Below are 18,346 nucleotides of genomic sequence, written 5' to 3' on the forward strand. Positions count from 1 at the left end.
TTAATTCCGTCATTCCACCACCTTTATGCGTGAGGAAACCATGAATAAGGTCTAGCACCTGTCGGTTCAAAGTGGAACAACATCTACACTAAAAGCGTTCTCCTTGCACTGTAATCTATACAATCGATAAGCGCTAGGTAAATGAGTAATCTGTTTGGAGAAGGGGATTGTAATTACAAATAGAAATTGTTTTAGATGATTTTTTCTTATGATCACTGGAGACATGTGAAACCAGTCATATGGAAGCAAACTGAAAATCATATCAAAATGGAATGTATTGCAAACCCTTTTTCACAGCGAAGTAGGCTATAACTAGCTGTGCCGTTATTCAGAATTGTTATTGTTTGTCTTCATAATTTGCAGGGATGAAATTTGGAGATCCAATCCATTGGCTTCTGATGTGATCTTCCTGTCCGGGTTGGCGCCCCCTTGGGTTTGTGCCGTGGGGGAGATCTTCATGGGCTATACTCAGCCTTGTCTCAGGGTAGTAGGTTGGTGGTTAAAGATATCCCTCTAGTGTTGTGGGGGCTGTGCTTTGGCAAAGTGGGTGGGGTTATATCCTACCCGTTTGACCCTGTCCGGGGGTATCGTCGGACAGGGCCACAGTGTCTCCCGACCCAACCTGTCTCAGCATCCAGTATTTATGCTGCAATAGTTTGTGTCGGGGGGCTAGGGTCAGTCTGTTATATCTGGAGTATTTCTCCTGTCTTATCCGGTGTCCTGTGTGAATTTAAGTATGCTCCCTTTTATTCTCCCTCTCTTGTTCTGTTAATCTTTCTCTCTCTCTTTCTTCTCTCGGAGGACCTGAGCCCTAGGACCATGCATCAGGACTACCTGGCCTGATGACTCCTTGCTGTCCCCAGTCCACCTGGTCATGCTGCTGCTCCGGTTTCAACTGTTCTGCCTGTGGCAATGGAACCCTGACCTGTTCACTGGACATGCTACCTTGTCCCGGACATGCTCTCTCTCCACCGCACCTGCTGTCTAACTCTGAATGATCGGCTATGAAAAGCCAACTGACATTTACTCCTGAGGATGCTGCCCTATTGCAACCTCTACAACGACTGTGATTATTATTATCTGACCCTGCTGGTCATCTATGAACGTTTGAACATCTTGGCCATGTTCTGTTATAATCTCCACCCAGCACAGCCAGAAGAGGACTGGCCACCCCTCAGAGCCTGGTTCATCTGTAGGTTTCTTCCAAGGTTCCGGCCTTTCTAGGGAGTTTTTCCTAGCCACCGTGCTTCTACACCTGCATTGATTGCTGTTTGATTTCTGTACAGCACTTTGTGACATCGGCTGATGTAAAAAGGGCTTTATAAGTACATTTGATTGATATATTGTAGCGCCCAACCTACCGTGTTGATTTATGCGCTCTACAATGTTTTAACTATATGCTATATCATGTTAAATATTAGCCACTATTGGGAGACAGTAATACCAACATGCATTTATAACTGTCACTTTAGTGTCCTTCCATTTGTAGCCTACATTTTGCATCATTCCATTCCATTCTGTTAACCTTTCTTTCCTTTGTCACGTCCGTGTAGTTTTTCCTGAGGGTCACTAGCAATAGTGGATCATATTACGTTGCGCAATAATTATAGAACTCAGATCACACAGCAGTTTGAACCTGCAGCCTGGCGCACGGTTCAAGACGACTGCACTGCAGTCATTACAGTTCAATGCTTAGTGAGGATTATTATGGTAGATTTATAGGACTGTTCAACCCCTATTGTACTGTACACTTGTCTCACCTTCCAATATTTCATGGATTTAACTTAAATATGGAAACTTTCAGGATCTTTCAGGATTGCTTCATCAATATATTTTGTTCATAAAGGCTCAACAAACCAGTTTTTTATGATTCATAAATACTTTCCTAACCCTAAAATCATTTACAAGATCAGAGTATTTTTTAAATCTACCAATTGATACTGAAACGGAGACGAATATTCGTATATTTAGAAAGTTTCTTTCATTGATCCCTAATATTCTGAACCTCTTCTCTTGATATTCTAGTGAGTCTGTCAACAAAATTCGAATTAAAGGTACACCGTATTTAAAGAGCATTTTAAGACCTGCATAAGGTAAATCTGAATACCTGGAAACACCAAGACAAAAGTAACACTTATGTGAGAATGTGATTCATTGACTACATCTCAGCGTTCAACACAAGTGCCCTCAAAGCTCATCACTAAGCTAAGGACCCTGGGACTAAACACCTCCCTCTGCAACTGGATTCTAGACTTCCTGACAGGCCGCCCTCAGGTGGTAAGGGTAAGTAACAACACATCCTCAACACGGGGTTCCCCCAGGGGTGTGTGCTCAGTCCCCTCCTGTACTCCCTGTTCACTCATGACTGCATGGCGAGGCATGGCTCCAACACCATCATTAATTTTGCCGACCACAGCAGTGGTAGGCCTGATCACCGACAATGACGAGACAGCCTATAGGGAGGAGGTCAGTGACCTGGCCGTTTGGTGCCAGGACAACAACCTCTTCCTCAACGTGATCAAGACAAAGGAGATGCTTGTGGACTACAGGAAAAGGAGGACGAGCACGCCCCCATTATCAACGGCAGGGCTGTAGTGGAGCAGGTTGAGCGCTTCAAGTTCATGGTGTCCACATCACCAACAAACTAACATGGTCCAAGCACACCAAGACAGTCATGAAGAGGGCATGACAAAACCTATTCCCCCTCAGGAGACTGAAAATATTTGGCATGGGTCCTCAGATCTTCTGAAGGTTCTACAGTTGCACCATCGAGAGCATCCTGACTGGTTACATCACTGCCTGGTATGGCAACTGCTCGGCCTCCGACCACAAGGCACTACAGAGGGTAGTCCGTACGGCCCTGTACTTCACTGGGGCCAAGCTTCCTGCCATCCAGGACCTCTACACCAGGCGGTGTCAGAGGAAGGACCTAAAAATTGTCAAAAACTCCAGCCACCCTAGTTATAGACTGTTCTCTCTGCTACCGCACGGCAAGCGGTACCGGAGCGCCAAGTCTAGGTCTAAACAGCTTCTACCGCCAAGCAATAAGACTCCTGAACATCTAATCAAATGGCTACCCAGACTATTTGCATTGCCCCCCCCCCCCCCCCTGCCCCCTTTTACACTGCTGCTACTCTGTTTATTATCTATGCATAGTCATTTTAATAACTCTACTGTACTGACATGTACATATTACCTAAATTACCTCGACTAACCGGTGCCCCCGCACATTGACTCTGTACCGGTACCCCCTGTGCATAGCCTTGCTATTGTTATTTTACTTCTGCTATTTAATATTTGTCACTTTTATTGATAATTTTTGGGGGGTATTTTTGCTTAAAACTGCATTGTTGGTTAAGGGCTTGTAATTAAGCATTTCACTGTAAGGTGTATTCGACGCACATTTGATTTGATTTGGAATACCAACTACTGAGAAGTGCATTGGAAAGTGTAAGTAGGAAAAACATACATTACCTATATCTGAATTCGCCCCAAAATGCCTTGTGTATACTAGAATATATAGCCTAGAAGCTAGAGTATGCTGGACTGTATTCCTCTTAAAATGGAGTTGATATTTCATATGTACAATATAATTAGTAATTCAATTATTAGGGATCCCCCACCTAAAAACAAATACAAGATCACAAATAACAATATGACATAGAACACAATACATCAGTTTTTTTAATTTGTGAAAATACAAAATTAAATCATGTACAACTTATTTACAATCCTTAAAAAGACAATATACTGTATTTAGCATTGGATATTGTATGTACAGATGTAGGACCTTAATTTGATAGTAGTGTATTTGAGGTTCAAAAAGGCTTCTGAAGTTTGTAGTTTCCACTTTGAAATTTCAGACTTGATTTTCCCTAAAGCAACATTTTCTGTCCATGAATTCTTATACACATAATTCACATTTCCTTTTACTGCAGGATTATTTCGTTGCTGTAGCAAACTGGCTCAAATTAAGATTCTACATCTGTTTGACACAGTCAGAAATATAAATGTAGCACTTGTCATCGTGTCCACAAATCAAAGTGTTAAAATATACAAACAAAACAAGCTAAACTGCAATGCCATTCTCCTCTTCACCCAACATCTATAAACGCAATAGGAATAATTCACTAAAGCTTTGTATTGACTTCTTGAAAGGACCAAGAAGTAAACATAGAACATTTTATTTCGCAGTTACTAAGTAAATGCCTAATTTCAATGTTAGTTTCAGACTTTTTAACTCTCATTATTCATTACAATGCTAATTATCTTCAGGGAATCTGTACATTCCCAATAACCTTTTGCAATTCAATATCACATATTTCCAAGAATTTACATGATTTGAAATGTAATTTATACGGTTTGAAATGTCTCTATGACTAGATATGACACGCCCTTCTTTAGCAATAGCAATATACATGCCCTGTTTCTATATAATCCCTATCTTAATAAACCACTTTCTCTACAGTGGGTCTTTAGCCAGAGTTGTCCTTTGACCTAAACACTGCTCCGGCACATTGCTGGCACAGAGGCACGGAAATCTTGGGTGTTCCCCCATGTCAGCAAAATGCCACACCATTTCTTTATTCAGATTAGTGACTTTTCTGTCTCTTTAGAGTCATGTACTGCTTTGTATTGTATGCAGACAGAAAATAGATTAACACATATGGTTATGGTTTATGGACATGACAAATTGGTGAACAGTTTGAGTGTCAGTTGTGTTACACCAAAACATGAGAAACTGGCATTAAAAAGTTTTGTACTGTAGTTAGCCAAATGCTTCCTTTATGATTCAGCTGTTTTGGGGTATATCTACAGAAAATCCTTGACCTTCTTCTACAGTCTGAGTATAGCACTGGGACTGGTCATGGAGAACATCCAAGCTACTCTAATGTCTCCATGCTAAGCAGAGGATCCGTCTACAGGTATAGCTCTGGTCCAGGGGGTTAATGCGCATTCCTCTACTAACAGAGAGTTGCAGAGAGAGGCTGTAAGATTGGTGAGTGGGTTCAGGGGTCAGGGGTTGTTGTAGTTGCGCGATGGTACCAGAGCTACAGATATATATACCAACTTCATACGATATGTGGCTTTCTCATTCTTTCACCTAATTCCTGGTGATATTAACATAATTTACAGTATAACCCTCCCTGTGCTTCCAGGTAAGTCTATTAAGGTAATTAAGGTATAGGTAGGGTTATACAGGTAGGGTTATACAGTATAACCTAATCCAATAGGTAGGCCTATTAGTTAAGGTAATTAAGGTCCGTTCATCTTATTAGCTGCTCGGTTAGCTTACTGAACATCCTCCAAAACAGCTTCATCATACCTGGGTTATAGCATTATGTCGCTATAATGACAGGTCAAATGTATTGGGAATATGGTTTATTTTGTATTTCCAGTGTCATTCCACCCACATCTCATATTCCAGTATATTTGTTGGACATTGATATCAAAGCTAAAAAGGCAGGAAGCATCCTGTAGATTAGAAGAAGCAAAAACAAACTGGCCAATCGAAATAAGGCTTGGGCCAATACAATAAAATGTACTATTTTGACATGAATGTTGACAATCAATCACAAATATAGTCTTGTGAATTTACTCTTATTAAATGACGATCCACAAAGTGGAAATCAAAATCGATAACAATATAATTCTGGTGGGACTGCATTTAACAAAAAATACCATATACCCTTTTGCAAACTTTGTTATGTATTGTATCTTACCAGGCATGTCAAAAACACATGGACCCAAAGCGTACGACTTTCCAATACTGGATACATGTCAGTCTTGAAACACCATTCTACAAATGAAAGTAAAAAAATGAAAATGCTTTCAATGGCAAATAATTTGTCCCGATTCATAACAATCTAATATAATGTTTCATCATATGTAATCTTGTGTTGCGTTGCTATCTATTCTGACTGAAGCGACCCTCATTCTCCAAAATGGGTAAATGATGGAGTCTGGTCACTAAGGAGGAACTGGCTGTGCAAACTACATGGCTGAGTGTTAACGTTAGTGACTGACTGACTGTACATTTGATTGATATATGATTGTATTTATGTATATTACGTTGCTTCATTTATATATAAATATATCTATTATGTTACTGTATGTACTGTACATATGAACTGGAAAAAGGTTGTCCTTTTCCAAGAGGTTAGTTTGTACTGATGTGATCAGTAACTGGTGACTGATGAAGAAGGAATCTGAGGGAGAATACTGAATGATGTTTTCCCATGCAAACACCCCGTTCGGCCCAACTATTCCTTTGTTCTCTGGAGTTCTATGTTAAAAGAATGCTTCGGGATTTTGGCAATGAGGCCCTATATCTACTTCCTCAGAGTGGATACCATTTTTATGTCTCTGCGTGCAGTTTGAAGGAAGTTGCTAACTTGCGTTAGCGCAATGACTGAAAATCTATGGCTATCTGCTAGCATGCTAGCACGCTAGCAGATAGCGCAGATAGCGCAATGACTGGGAGTCTATGTGTAACGCTAGTTAGCATTGGCTCGTGAAACTACCTCAAACTTCCTTCATACTGGACACAGAGACATACAAATGTTATCCACGAGTTCATCTGACTCTGGGGGAAATATATACAATCCCAAAGTATCCCTTTAAAGCTAGAATCTTCACTTGAAATAATAAAGCGGTCAACCCTTTTTTGGGGGGGTAAAAAAAGCTGAGGGATGGGCCTGGAGAAATGTAACCACTCTCAAATTCAGAGAGAGAGCTATGGATGGAAGGACTGACCAGCCAAAATATCAACATTACAGTTTTTACCATGTTTTGAGGCTATACAGTATTTGTTTACATTTACATTGTTTACAAACATTGGAGTAAAACAAACATATATTTTGGGTTCTGATGGGGTACGACAGTTGAACTAAGCTCATGAGGCAAGTTTAAGTTATATTCTTCAAGATTCAATGGGTATATATCATTAAAGCAACTAAAGATTCTAGCTTTAAGGTGTTCTTCAGGTTCCAGTTCCACGGGTTCTAGGTGTACTTCCATGTGTTCTCTAGGTGGGTTCTAGATGTTCTTGGTTTCTAGTTCCAAGTGTTTTCCCCAGGTGTTCTACAGGTGGGTTCTACTGTAGGTGTCAACATAGAGTTCTGTAGTTCAGCATTCGTCCTCCACCTCTCTGATGGATGGAATATGGTTGTTGGTTGATTTGTAAGGGTTCTGGTTGACCTGGTGGTTGGCTGTGTGACTACTGTGACTAGTACTCATTGGCTTGATGTGAATGTTCCTGTGGTAGGCCGCATTCTCAGGCTCATCTGTAAACCATGTCTTTTCTGAGAAGCAACAGAGAAATCAAACAGTTAATGGTTTGTTGATGTTACTGGTTCTGTCTTAAATGTCACCCTATTCCCTATACAGTGCACCTTATTTTGACCAGAGCCCATAGGGGATTGGTCAAAAGTAGTGCACTAGGGAATAAGGTGCCACTTGGAATGCAATCACTGTTTACCAAAATGTCTAAGTGATTAAAAGGCTATATAATAAGCATTCCAAATCAGTACTGTTTAAGCTGAATGGGACCTAATGTCAGATAGCAAGCTATCTTTATAGAATAGTTTACCATGCTGTTGTGTGTGTCAGTGGTCATGCAATGCAAATGTCATAATGTACCGCCACAGTACAATAGTCTACAACAATCAATGCATTCAGCTCTGGGTCAGCTGGGATGGCTGAAATGGACTCATAGGTTGCGTCCCTAATGGCACCCTCCTCCTTATATAGTGCACTACTTTTGACCCAGAGCTTTATGGGCCCTGGTCAAAAGTAGTGCACTTTAACGGGAATAGGGTCCCATTTGGGATCCACCCAAAATCGATAATGTTTATATTCAAGATTTAAAATCATTCAAAAGTAATATTGCTTTATGATGAGGGGCTTCGGGCTTTGGCTTGATGCAACCTGCCTTGTGTGGATCAAATTAGAACTACAAGACCAACTGACGGTTGATTTGAAAGCCGTACTGTATATATTAAATTATGAAATTACTTATTCAATGACATTGTCCTAATAAGTGTACTTTCACAGAAGTATATGGTGGTTAGTGTAGAAAGATCCATAATGGCTGAAGTATCTGGTGGTTAGTGTAGAAAGATCCATAATGGCTGAAGTATCTGGTGGTTAGTGTAGAAAGATCCATAATGGCTGAAGTATCTGGTGGTTAGTGTAGAAAGATCCATAATGGCTGAAGTATCTGGTGCTTAGTGTAGAAAGATCCATAATGGCTGAAGTATCTGGTGGTTAGTGTAGAAAGATCCATAATGGCTGAAGTATCTGGTGGTTAGTGTAGAAAGATCCATAATGGCTGAAGTATCTGGTGGTTAGTGTAGAAAGATCCATAATGGCTGAAGTATCTGGTGGTTAGTGTAGAAAGATCCATAATGGCTGAAGTATCTGGTGGTTAGTGTAGAAAGATCCATAATGGCTGAAGTATCTGGTGGTTAGTGTAGAAAGATCCATAATGGCTGAAAGGATTTACTCTACTTTGTCTGACTTTATTTGTTTAATTTATTGTCCCCATCTGGAAAATGTGTTTGCTGTTTACTTTGTCTGAAAACAAGTCAAAGTGGCATCAAACCATTTGGTGTGATCATATGAACTACTCCATAATGTAGTATTTAAGAGGGACTGATGACGAGCTTATAGTCATGCAGGTCTAGGATGCTGTCGGGCGTTGTAGCATTTATTTTGGAAACACCAGAAGCTTCTTTGCTTTCATTTAGAAAGCAAAAAAAAAAGTCAACAAGTGCATGACTTTGATGCATTATCTACTTCATGCATATTCATTCATCGCATCCATACCTTGGCCCATTTTATTCATCCTTGTTGCACTTTAGAAAAACAAGTGTGAACTACGCATGTAAGACAAATAGACATCATACATTGTATAACCATATGTCTAATAACCATTCTAAATGTGCTAGGATGAAACTTAAAGGGGTTCTTCAGGATTTTGTATCTACTTCCTCTGAGTCAGATGAACTCGTGTATACCATGTTTATGTCTCTGTGTCCATTATGAAGGAAGTTAGAGGTAGTTTCGAGAGCCAATGCTAACTAGCGTTAGCGCAATGCCTGGAAATCTATAGGTATCTACTAGCATGGGTATCTACGAGTTAATCTGACGCTGGAGCAGTAGATAAAAGGGCCTCATTGCCAAAATCCCAAAGTATTCCTTTAAGGATTTTGGGCACTGACCAGCCAGGGTAGTAGATCACAAATTCATGTCCAAAATCTGTGCCATGCAATATTTGAACATTTCACTAGCCTGGCTGGCTAGGTTGTCATATTTTCTACTAGCCCAGTATAAAAAGTTTGAGCCTCAGGCTAGCTTAATATCCATCCCTAAAAACGTTTGAACACATCAAAGTGTATTACGGTAACATGGTTCCAATTCATTTGCTTATAATTTGATAAATTGATGTTACAGCATGTACGCTAAATTGGTATACAAATGCAAAGCAACTATAGAATGTCCATGCTTGTTTCCACAGCGTTCAGAGAGTTCTCCATGCTACTGTTTAAATGGTCCTCTTTTGATTTCACTGTAATTAAAAAAAGATATGAAAAGCATGCAACATCCAAACTTAATATATCTAAAATAGGCATTTGCCTATATTAAAACACTAAAATAAGTATGCTATGTAAGACCAAAAAATATGCAAGATAAATAAAAACAAGCTTGTAAGTGTATTTGTAGTCTCACCTACAGTACTAACCATTGTAGCACTCACTCAGCAACCTCAGTAACTGTTAAAGATATCCTGTAAACCCACACTTAAACTTCAGTATTCTCAAGGAGATCACACACAAATGATCTCTCAGTATGCAGTATGTGTGAGTAGTTCCTTGTTTAGAGATTACAAGTGTAGTATTGCATTATATTCAGCTGGGTAACACTTTATATTAAGGAGCCTTGGCTTAATAAACCATTTATAAACAGCATGTGACGCCTAGCATTGGGGTGAGTTGCTGTCGGGAGTGTTCTGGAATCCAATGGGCTGCTTTAGCATTAGTTAGTCTAGCATGCTGATGGAAAAGGCAGTTTAATAAAAAAACAAGTATTATTTCAATCTTCTCGATTTCGCGGATTGGATAATGGGATAATTAGGAGTCCAGTGACACCTTCCATCCTGCAGTGAAAACATAGTGGCATATGATCGTTTTGACCTGTATAGTTTTTTGGGCCTTTTCACCCAGCTTTGTCCCAGCCAGGAAGAATGAAGTCCTCCACAATAGCATGGGGCTTGCCAGTCCTAGCCACTTGGTAGCTCAACATATAAGACGCTTCTAGACCCTTCTTATTAATTGTATCTGTTGCTTTTATACACGTCTTACTACTCCCGTGGCTTATTTTTCAAATTGCCATGTTTTGTTTCTAAATGTCTGCACAAGAGTTTCATTGAGTTGTGAGATAGTACTTTTGCACATATAACACACTGTGGCTGAAGAAAGGCACTACTCCTAATATAAGTGAACCCCAAATCAGTTCTCATCATATTTGTGCCTCTTCGATGGTCCAACGTCCCTGTCTGTTGTTCGATGCTTTCCCGGGTAAGCGAGCAGTAGCTCTTCGGCTGCATCAGATTCACAACTGTCAGTGTCCATGCTAGCTGGGCGAACAACACATGTAGAATTACTGATGCTAGCATTGGATGTGCTCGTGGAAGCAGAACAACTTGTGTCCTTGACAGGTGCAGTACTGCTGGTATTAGCAGTACTACCAGTAGAGCTGGTATGTGTCTCTATGGACACAGGCCTTACTTTTTTTAACCATTTATCAATTTTCGAGCAAATGGATTGAGCAGCAGCTACGTTTGGCTACATACGGATCGTTAGTGGAATTCCCGCAAAAAAGTAACGGGTAATGTGATTGGATGTTAATTATTTAACTAGGCTACCTGTACTTGACATTGTGCTGTTATTTCGCTGAACACGAGATGGTTTAATTTTATTTTTGGCAGTGAAACGGGGCTACTCAAACCTCACCCAAATGTATAGTCCCTTTGGAAAATATAAATGGACTGTTTGAAAATGTGAAGAAAAAAATAAATAATATTATTAATTAAAAATAAATTTAAAATCACATTATTATTTGGCGTACCCCCGACGGCATTGCCCAGTTTGGGAATACCTGACATAGATAAATACATTTATAAATAGTGAGTCAAACCATTAATCAACCATTAACACATGCCTTGTAAATAATCTGATGAGTTGACAATAACTGCTTTATAACTGGTTTATTAGTACACTGGTAGTACATTATAAATTATTTTGAAATTGTGACATACTATGATCAAACACCTTATTAATTATCTTAACTCAGTAATAAATTCTCTCAACCAGCTTCATGAAGTAGTCGCCTGGAATGCATTTAAATTAACAGGTGTGCCTTGCTAAAAGTACATTTGTGGAATTTCTTTCCTTCTTAATGTGTTTGAGCCAATAAGTTGTGTTGTGACAAGGTAGGGATGGTATACAGAAGATATCCCTATTTGGTAAAAGACCAAGTCCATATTATGGCAAGAACAGCTCAAACAAGCAAAGAGAAACGACAGTCCACCATTACATTAATGTCAATCAATCCAGAACTTTTCAAGAACTTTGAAAGTTTCTTCAAGTGCAGTCGCAAAAACCACCAAGCGCTATGATGAAACTGGCTCTCATGAGGACCGCCACAGCAAAGAAAGACACAGAGTTACCTCTGCTGCAGAGGATAAGTTCATTAGAGTTACCAGCTTCATAAATTGAAGTGATTTACTTAGAATTCAAGGCACACTTAACCAGCATGGCTACCCCAGCATTCCATCCCATCTGGTTTGCGCTTAGTGGGACTATCATTTGTTTTTCAACAGAACAATGACCCAACACACCTCCAGGCTTTGTGTATTGTAATTGACAAAGAAGGAGAGTGATGGAGTGCTGCATCAGATGACCTGGCCTCCACAATCACCCGACCTCAACTCAATTGAGATGGTTTGGGATGAGTTGGACCGCAGAGTGAAGGAAAAGCAGCCAAGAAGTGCTCAGAATATGTGGGAACTCATTCAAGTGCTTTCATGATTTACATTAACAACAATTTTGAAACTAATTTCCATGACCTTACAAACCTTAATTTGACAACTTGGAACTGCGCATCATGCCGTTCAGCCTGGCACATTTTCAGTCTGCACAAGTCTACTGTCACACGCAGATTCACTGACTAGCGGCAAATAGACTTGAACAAAGAGGAATCAGAAAAATGAATGCCCACTCTCCCTTGCTATTATTCAATGCAGATCCTGCCTGCATTCCACTTTGATCAAACTTTTTTGCCTTGGTGTGTGAATCTGGGCCAGCAACATGCTATTTTGTTTTATAGAGGAGCCGGTACGCAATTCCCCAAAAATTAGAAGTGCCGGTACAGCGCTCCGGACAGCTCTGGCCCAAGTCAAGCACTGGCTGTCATCATCAACTTAACCTGTTGGGGATGGGGGCGCTGTTGAGACTATTTATGCTAATTGGGTAATTTTTGAAACGGCTTCCCACAAAATCCTTGATCGTACAATATGCATATTATTATTATTATTGGATAGAAAACAGTCTATAGTTTCTATAGGAGTTGAAATTTTGTCTCTAAGTGGAACAGAGCCCATTCTACAGCAATTTCCCTGACATGGAGTCAGATTTCAGAAATGTTGGCCACTGTTCTGAAGTCAGTTAAAAGGGCACTGTTATTGCTATGACTATACGGACACTTCTTACGTCTTCCCCTGGATGCCTTTACGTGATGACGATTCCAATGGGGTCGATTGCGCGTTCACAGGCCCTATAAATGAAAAAACCCTGTAGCTAGCAAGTCTTTTCTTGCTGCGTAACGCGCGTGGAGGACACCGACCCCCTCCTGTTCCAAGCGTTAGTTTAGCCTGTTATATTTCTCCGGTCATCTTTTCACTCGTTATAGGAGTTAAAAACATCATAAGGTAGTTAATTTAAAGCGTTTTATAGCAATTTATATCCGTTTAGTGCGATTTTGGGACATTTATTTTTGAAACGATGTGAATAGTTGGGCACGCTTTTCAGTTCATCCCGAACGCAGTTGGCATTTCCACATGGCAAGAGGACAGCTTTCCACCAAAAGACGATTACTCCCAAGAAAGGATCCTTTGCCCAAGATACTGATGGAAGAACAGCTCAAGGTAGGACATTTTTATTATGATAAATCGTGTTTCTGTCGAAACATTTTAGTGGCTTAGGACGCCATGTTTTTTGACGTAGCTTCGCTTGGCGCAAACTGTATTGAAAAGTAAGGATAAATTAAAAAATGTAATTCCGCAATTGTATTAAGAATTAAATTGTCTATCAATCCCTGTCCACCCTATATTTTTTAGTCACGTTTATGAGTATTTATGTATAAGAGTAGATCACTGTCTAAGTGGCGCAAGGACATATTCTGACCAGCTGAGTTACATTTCACATTGTCTAACCATGATTTTGGTGGCTAAATATAAACGTTTTCGATCAAACTCTATATGCATTGTGTAATATGATGTTACAGGAGTGTCATCTGAAGAATTCTGAGAAGGTTAGTGAAAAAATTAATATATTTTTGGCGATGTTGACGTTATCGCTCACTTTGGCTAGAATCAATGCTGGGCTGCTATGTGCTATGTGCTATGCTAATATAACGATTTATTGTGTTTTCGCTGTAAGACACTTAGAAAATCTGAAATATTGTCTGTATTCACAGGATCTGTGTCTTTCGATTCGTGTATGCTGTGTATTTTTACGAAATGTTTGATGATTAGTAAGTAGGTAAACACGTTGCTCTAAGTAGTTTTTCTAGTCCATTTGTGACGGTGGGTGCAATTGTAACCTATGCCATCTACCTGAAATATGCACTTTTTTCTAACAAAACCTATCCCATACCATAAATATGTTATCAGACTGTCATCTGATGAGTTTTTTTGTTGGTTAGGGGCTATAAATATCTTAGTTTAGCCGAATTGGTGATGGCTACTGGTGTTGGTGGACAAATAAAAGATGGTGGATTATGCTAATGTGTTTTTAGGTAATAGATGTACATCTTTACATATTGTGTCTTCCCTGTAAAACATTTTAAAAATCGGACATGTTGACTGGATTCACAAGATCTGTGTCTTTCATTAGCTGTATTGGACTTTAACCTGTCTAGGATCAGCGTGGCGCTAGCGGCACCCCCCCCCCCCCCCCACTGAAAAACCAGTGCCGCGAAATTCAAAAAAAATATTTTTTTAAAATATTTAACTTTCACACATTAAAGTCCAATACAGCTAATGAAAGACACAGATCTTGTGAATCCAGTCAACATTTCCGATTTTTAAAATGTTTTACAGGGAAGACACAATATGTAAAGATGTACACCTATTACCTAAAAACACATTAGCATAATCCACCATCTTTTATTTGTCCACCAACACCAGTAGCCATCACCAATTCGGCTAAACTAAGATATTTATAGCCCCTAACCAACAAAAAAACTCATTAGATGACAGTCTGATAACATATTTATGGTATGGGATAGGTTTTGTTAGAAAAAAGTGCATATTTCAGGTAGATGGCATAGGTTACAATTGCACCCACCGTCACAAATGGAATAGAAAAACTACTTAGAGCAACGTGTTTACCTACTTACTAATCATCAAACATTTCGTAAAAATACACAGCATACACGAATCGAAAGACACAGATCCTGTGAATACAGACAATATTTCAGATTTTCTAAGTGTCTTACAGCGAAAACACAATAAATCGTTATATTAGCTTAGCACATAGCAATTAGCAGCCCAGCATTGATTCTAGCCAAAGTGAGCGATAAAAGTCAACATCGCCAAAAGATATTAATTTTTTCACTAACCTTCTCAGAATTCTTCCGATGACACTCCTGTAACATCACATTACAACATGCATATACAGTTTGATCGAAAATGTTTATATTTAGCCACCAAAATCATGGTTAGACAATGTGAAATGTAGCTCAGTTGGTCAGAAAATTTCCTTGCGCCACTTAGACAGTGATCTACTCTTATACATAAATACTCATAAACGTGACTAAAAAATATAGGGTGGACAGGGATTGATAGACAATTTAATTCTTAATACAATTGCGTTATTACATTTTTTAATTTATCCTTACTTTTCAATACAGTTTGCGCCAAGCGAAGCTACGTCAAAAAACATGGCGTCCTAAGCCACTAAAATGTTTCGACAGAAACACGATTTATCATAATAAAAATGTCCTACCTTGAGCTGTTCTTCCATCAGTATCTTGGGCAAAGGATCCTTTCTTGGGAGGAATCGTCTTTTGGTGGAAAGCTGTCCTCTTGCCATGTGAAAATGCCAACTGCGTTCGGGATGAACTGAAAGCGTGCCCACCTATTCACAGCGTTAAAGAAATAAATGTCCCAAAATCGCACTAAACGGATATAAATTGCTATAAAACGCTTTAAATTAACTACCTTATGATGTTTTTAACTCCTATAACGAGTGAAAAGATGACCGGAGAAATATAACAGGCTAAACTAACGCTTGGAACAGGAGAGGGTCGGTGTCCTCCACGCGCGTTACGCAGCAAGAAAAGACTTGCTAGCTACAGGGTTTTTTCATTTGTAGTGCCTGTGAACGCGCAATCGACCCCATTGGAATCGTCATCACGTAAAGGCATCCAGGGGAAGACGTAAGAAGTGTCCGTATAGTCATAGCAAAATCAGTGCCCTTTTAACTGACTTCAGAACAGTGGCCAACATTTCTGAAATCTGAATCCATGTCAGGGAAATTGCTGTAGAATGGGCTCTGTTCCACTTAGAGACAAAATTTCAACTCCTATAGAAACTATAGACTGTTTTCTATCCAATAATAATAATAATATGCATATTGTACGATCAAGGATTTTGTGGGAAGCCGTTTCAAAAATTAGCCAAATTAGCATAAATAGTCTAAACAGCGCCCCCATCCCCAATTAATGTGTGAAAGTTAAATATTTAAAAAAAATATTTTTTTGAATTTCGCGGCACTGGTTTTTCAGTGGGGGGGGGGGGGGGTGTGCCGCTAGCGCCACGCTGATCCTAGACAGGTTAAGGCACTTCGGTAGCCATTTTGATTTCTATGTTATAGACCCATTGATGTCGATCAGTGAGAAGAAACCAGATAGGACACTTGACAACAGTTAAGACAGTTCACATTGCATTACTCAACAAACACAAACACAGAGAATCAGACAAACACGGTTACGTCCCAAATGGCACCCTATTCCCTGAACCCTAAAAGCAACAATCTTTTTTCTTTTTTTGCCCCCAAATTGGTAATGATTTAAAAGAGACACTAACTGTCAAGCAGTAACACTCTTTATTTTATTAACCTTTTGTACCATAAATGAAATGGCCAATAGGGCTCTGGTCAAAAGTAGTGTACTATATAGAGAATAGGGTACCATTTGGGATGCAAGCCTCTTTAGAGGGGTACATACTTCTGTTTGTCCCGCGAGTCCCTGCTCTTGGCGCGGTTGGTACGGTTGGTGGCAGTGAGAGAATGGACGGAGGAGCTCTTTTTGCTGGAAGAATGGGAGGAGTGGGAGCTGTGGGAGAGGCTGGCCCTGGACTGACCCGCATTATGATCAAACTGCATCAGGCAGAAGATCAGGTCTGATGGCACCAACTCAAAACCATATGGCGGATTGGTTATCACATACCTAAAGAGGAAAGAGCCAGTGATGAGTCATCAATACAGATGATCTACTATTGATTTATCCCCAAAAATGATCAACCAGATGCCAAAGCTGGTTGAAATGACGTAATTACAACCATGTTACAACGGTTGACATCTAGTTGTAATGATGTCGTTGCAACCAGTTTTGCCTTCTGGGTAGTGGACATTCTGCCAACAGTAATTTAAGCTACAACATACTCACCGTTTAGTGCATTGACTTGTATGACTTTGTGTGTTTAAATGTGCGTCTCTTAATCGATAAATTCCGAAGCACAGCATGTTGTAAGTTTTTAAAGCTTTACAAAATAAGTCACCGTAGCAACCACCATCCTGTAAGGCAGAGAAGCAGAACATTTCATACGGAGTTTGGATATTTCACACACGTTTGTCAAATGATACAGATCTCAATAAAAAATCTGATAAAAATACATATATTTCTTAATGTGAATGAAAGGTGTATTTACATATGAACATATTATATCTCCCTCAAAATGAATTTCATTATAAACATGTCCACTGTTTGTATGGTTCAGCATTTGCTATGATAGGGGTCACAGGCCTGGATATATCATATCACCCAGCCATCTCCACATGCCTTGTTCTCCCCTACTGGCCTCGATGAGCAAACAGCCCTGAAGGACTTCTCTCTACTGCAAGCCGAGGTGACAAAACACAACCAGTCACTTACTCCCAAGTCAGCGAAAGGCCCGTCGTACAAGGCTAGCTGTGCCACACGACACCTGTCCCGGTTAGCGAGGGTCTGCGGCGTGCTGTAGCCTCCTCGTAATGCGTTCTCCTCCGCCAATAGACCCTCCAGCTCCGGAGTGGCCCCCCCTGTTACCAGCGTCCGGATCAGGGTGAGGATATTATCATTGAAGTATGTCTGAAAGGATGAAGGAGAAGGAGAGAGAGAAAGAGAGAGAGAGGGAGTATCCTTAAGCAAAGCAAACCCAGCCAAAGTCACAGCTGAATCCACTCAAAGTGCCATGCAGCCTGAAGAGACAGTGCTATCTAACCCTGGCCTGTCTCTTCACGTCGCCCTGCACCCAGACAGAACAAACAGGATATTCCAATTACTGCAGGTTACTCTCTCTCTCACTCCTCTCCATTCACGTCCATCAGATAGAGCTACAGTGACTTGTTCCTACACATTCATGCTGTTGAAGTACTCTTAGGAGTGGTAAGATCGGGAACGAAAGGTTTAGCTGGATAGAGAAGAGACGACAGTAGAGTAGCAGTGGTAGGATAATAAATATGTAACAACCTCCTTTTAGTCAGTTACACCAATGTAGACTAGAGAACATGTTCAGGCCTTTTGATTTCTCTGTCCCTTCTTCCTAATATCATGCACATCTTGATCACTGCTTTGTTCCCCATTAGTGAGCCTGTACTGTGATGTCTGCCGCTTTCTAACGCTGTAGACTATAGAGGCTACAGCTGTCTCTCTGTCTGTCTGTCCTTGTTTGTTCTACACAGGGACATGTCCCCTGGCTGGGCCGCTGTCAGGGCTCCAGAGCAGAATGATGGACGAGGCCAATCTATTAAGTAGCATGACCTTTGTCTACAGTGAATCGCACTTGAAGGGAGCTTCTCAG

The 18,346-nt window shown here is 40.2% G+C and overlaps 1 protein-coding gene across 12 annotated transcripts in view; it reads right to left on the bottom strand.

The window, feature by feature from the left end:
• The window catches only part of LOC129861258 (calcium-activated potassium channel subunit alpha-1-like), a 343,498-nt gene that overhangs the window by 104,007 nt on the left and 221,145 nt on the right, over positions 1-18,346 (bottom strand). For 5 of the 12 annotated variants that reach the window (XM_055932515.1, XM_055932524.1, XM_055932534.1 and 2 more), the window contains 5 exons: positions 17,440-17,634; positions 16,954-17,081; positions 16,513-16,734; positions 8,830-8,858; positions 3,667-7,304 (listed from right to left, as the gene is read on the bottom strand). In XM_055932515.1, coding sequence (XP_055788490.1) covers positions 7,129-7,304; positions 8,830-8,858; positions 16,513-16,734; positions 16,954-17,081; positions 17,440-17,634 — 750 coding nt within the window. In that variant the 3' untranslated portion in view covers positions 3,667-7,128. Of the gene's footprint in view, positions 1-3,666; positions 7,305-8,829; positions 8,880-9,745; positions 9,791-16,512; positions 16,735-16,953; positions 17,082-17,439; positions 17,635-18,346 lie in introns of those variants that run through there. The other 7 variants (XM_055932584.1, XM_055932595.1, XM_055932603.1 and 4 more) reach the window with 5 other exon arrangements.

Source organism: Salvelinus fontinalis, chromosome 1, assembly GCF_029448725.1.
Source record: "Salvelinus fontinalis isolate EN_2023a chromosome 1, ASM2944872v1, whole genome shotgun sequence".
NCBI lineage: Eukaryota > Metazoa > Chordata > Actinopteri > Salmoniformes > Salmonidae > Salvelinus > Salvelinus fontinalis.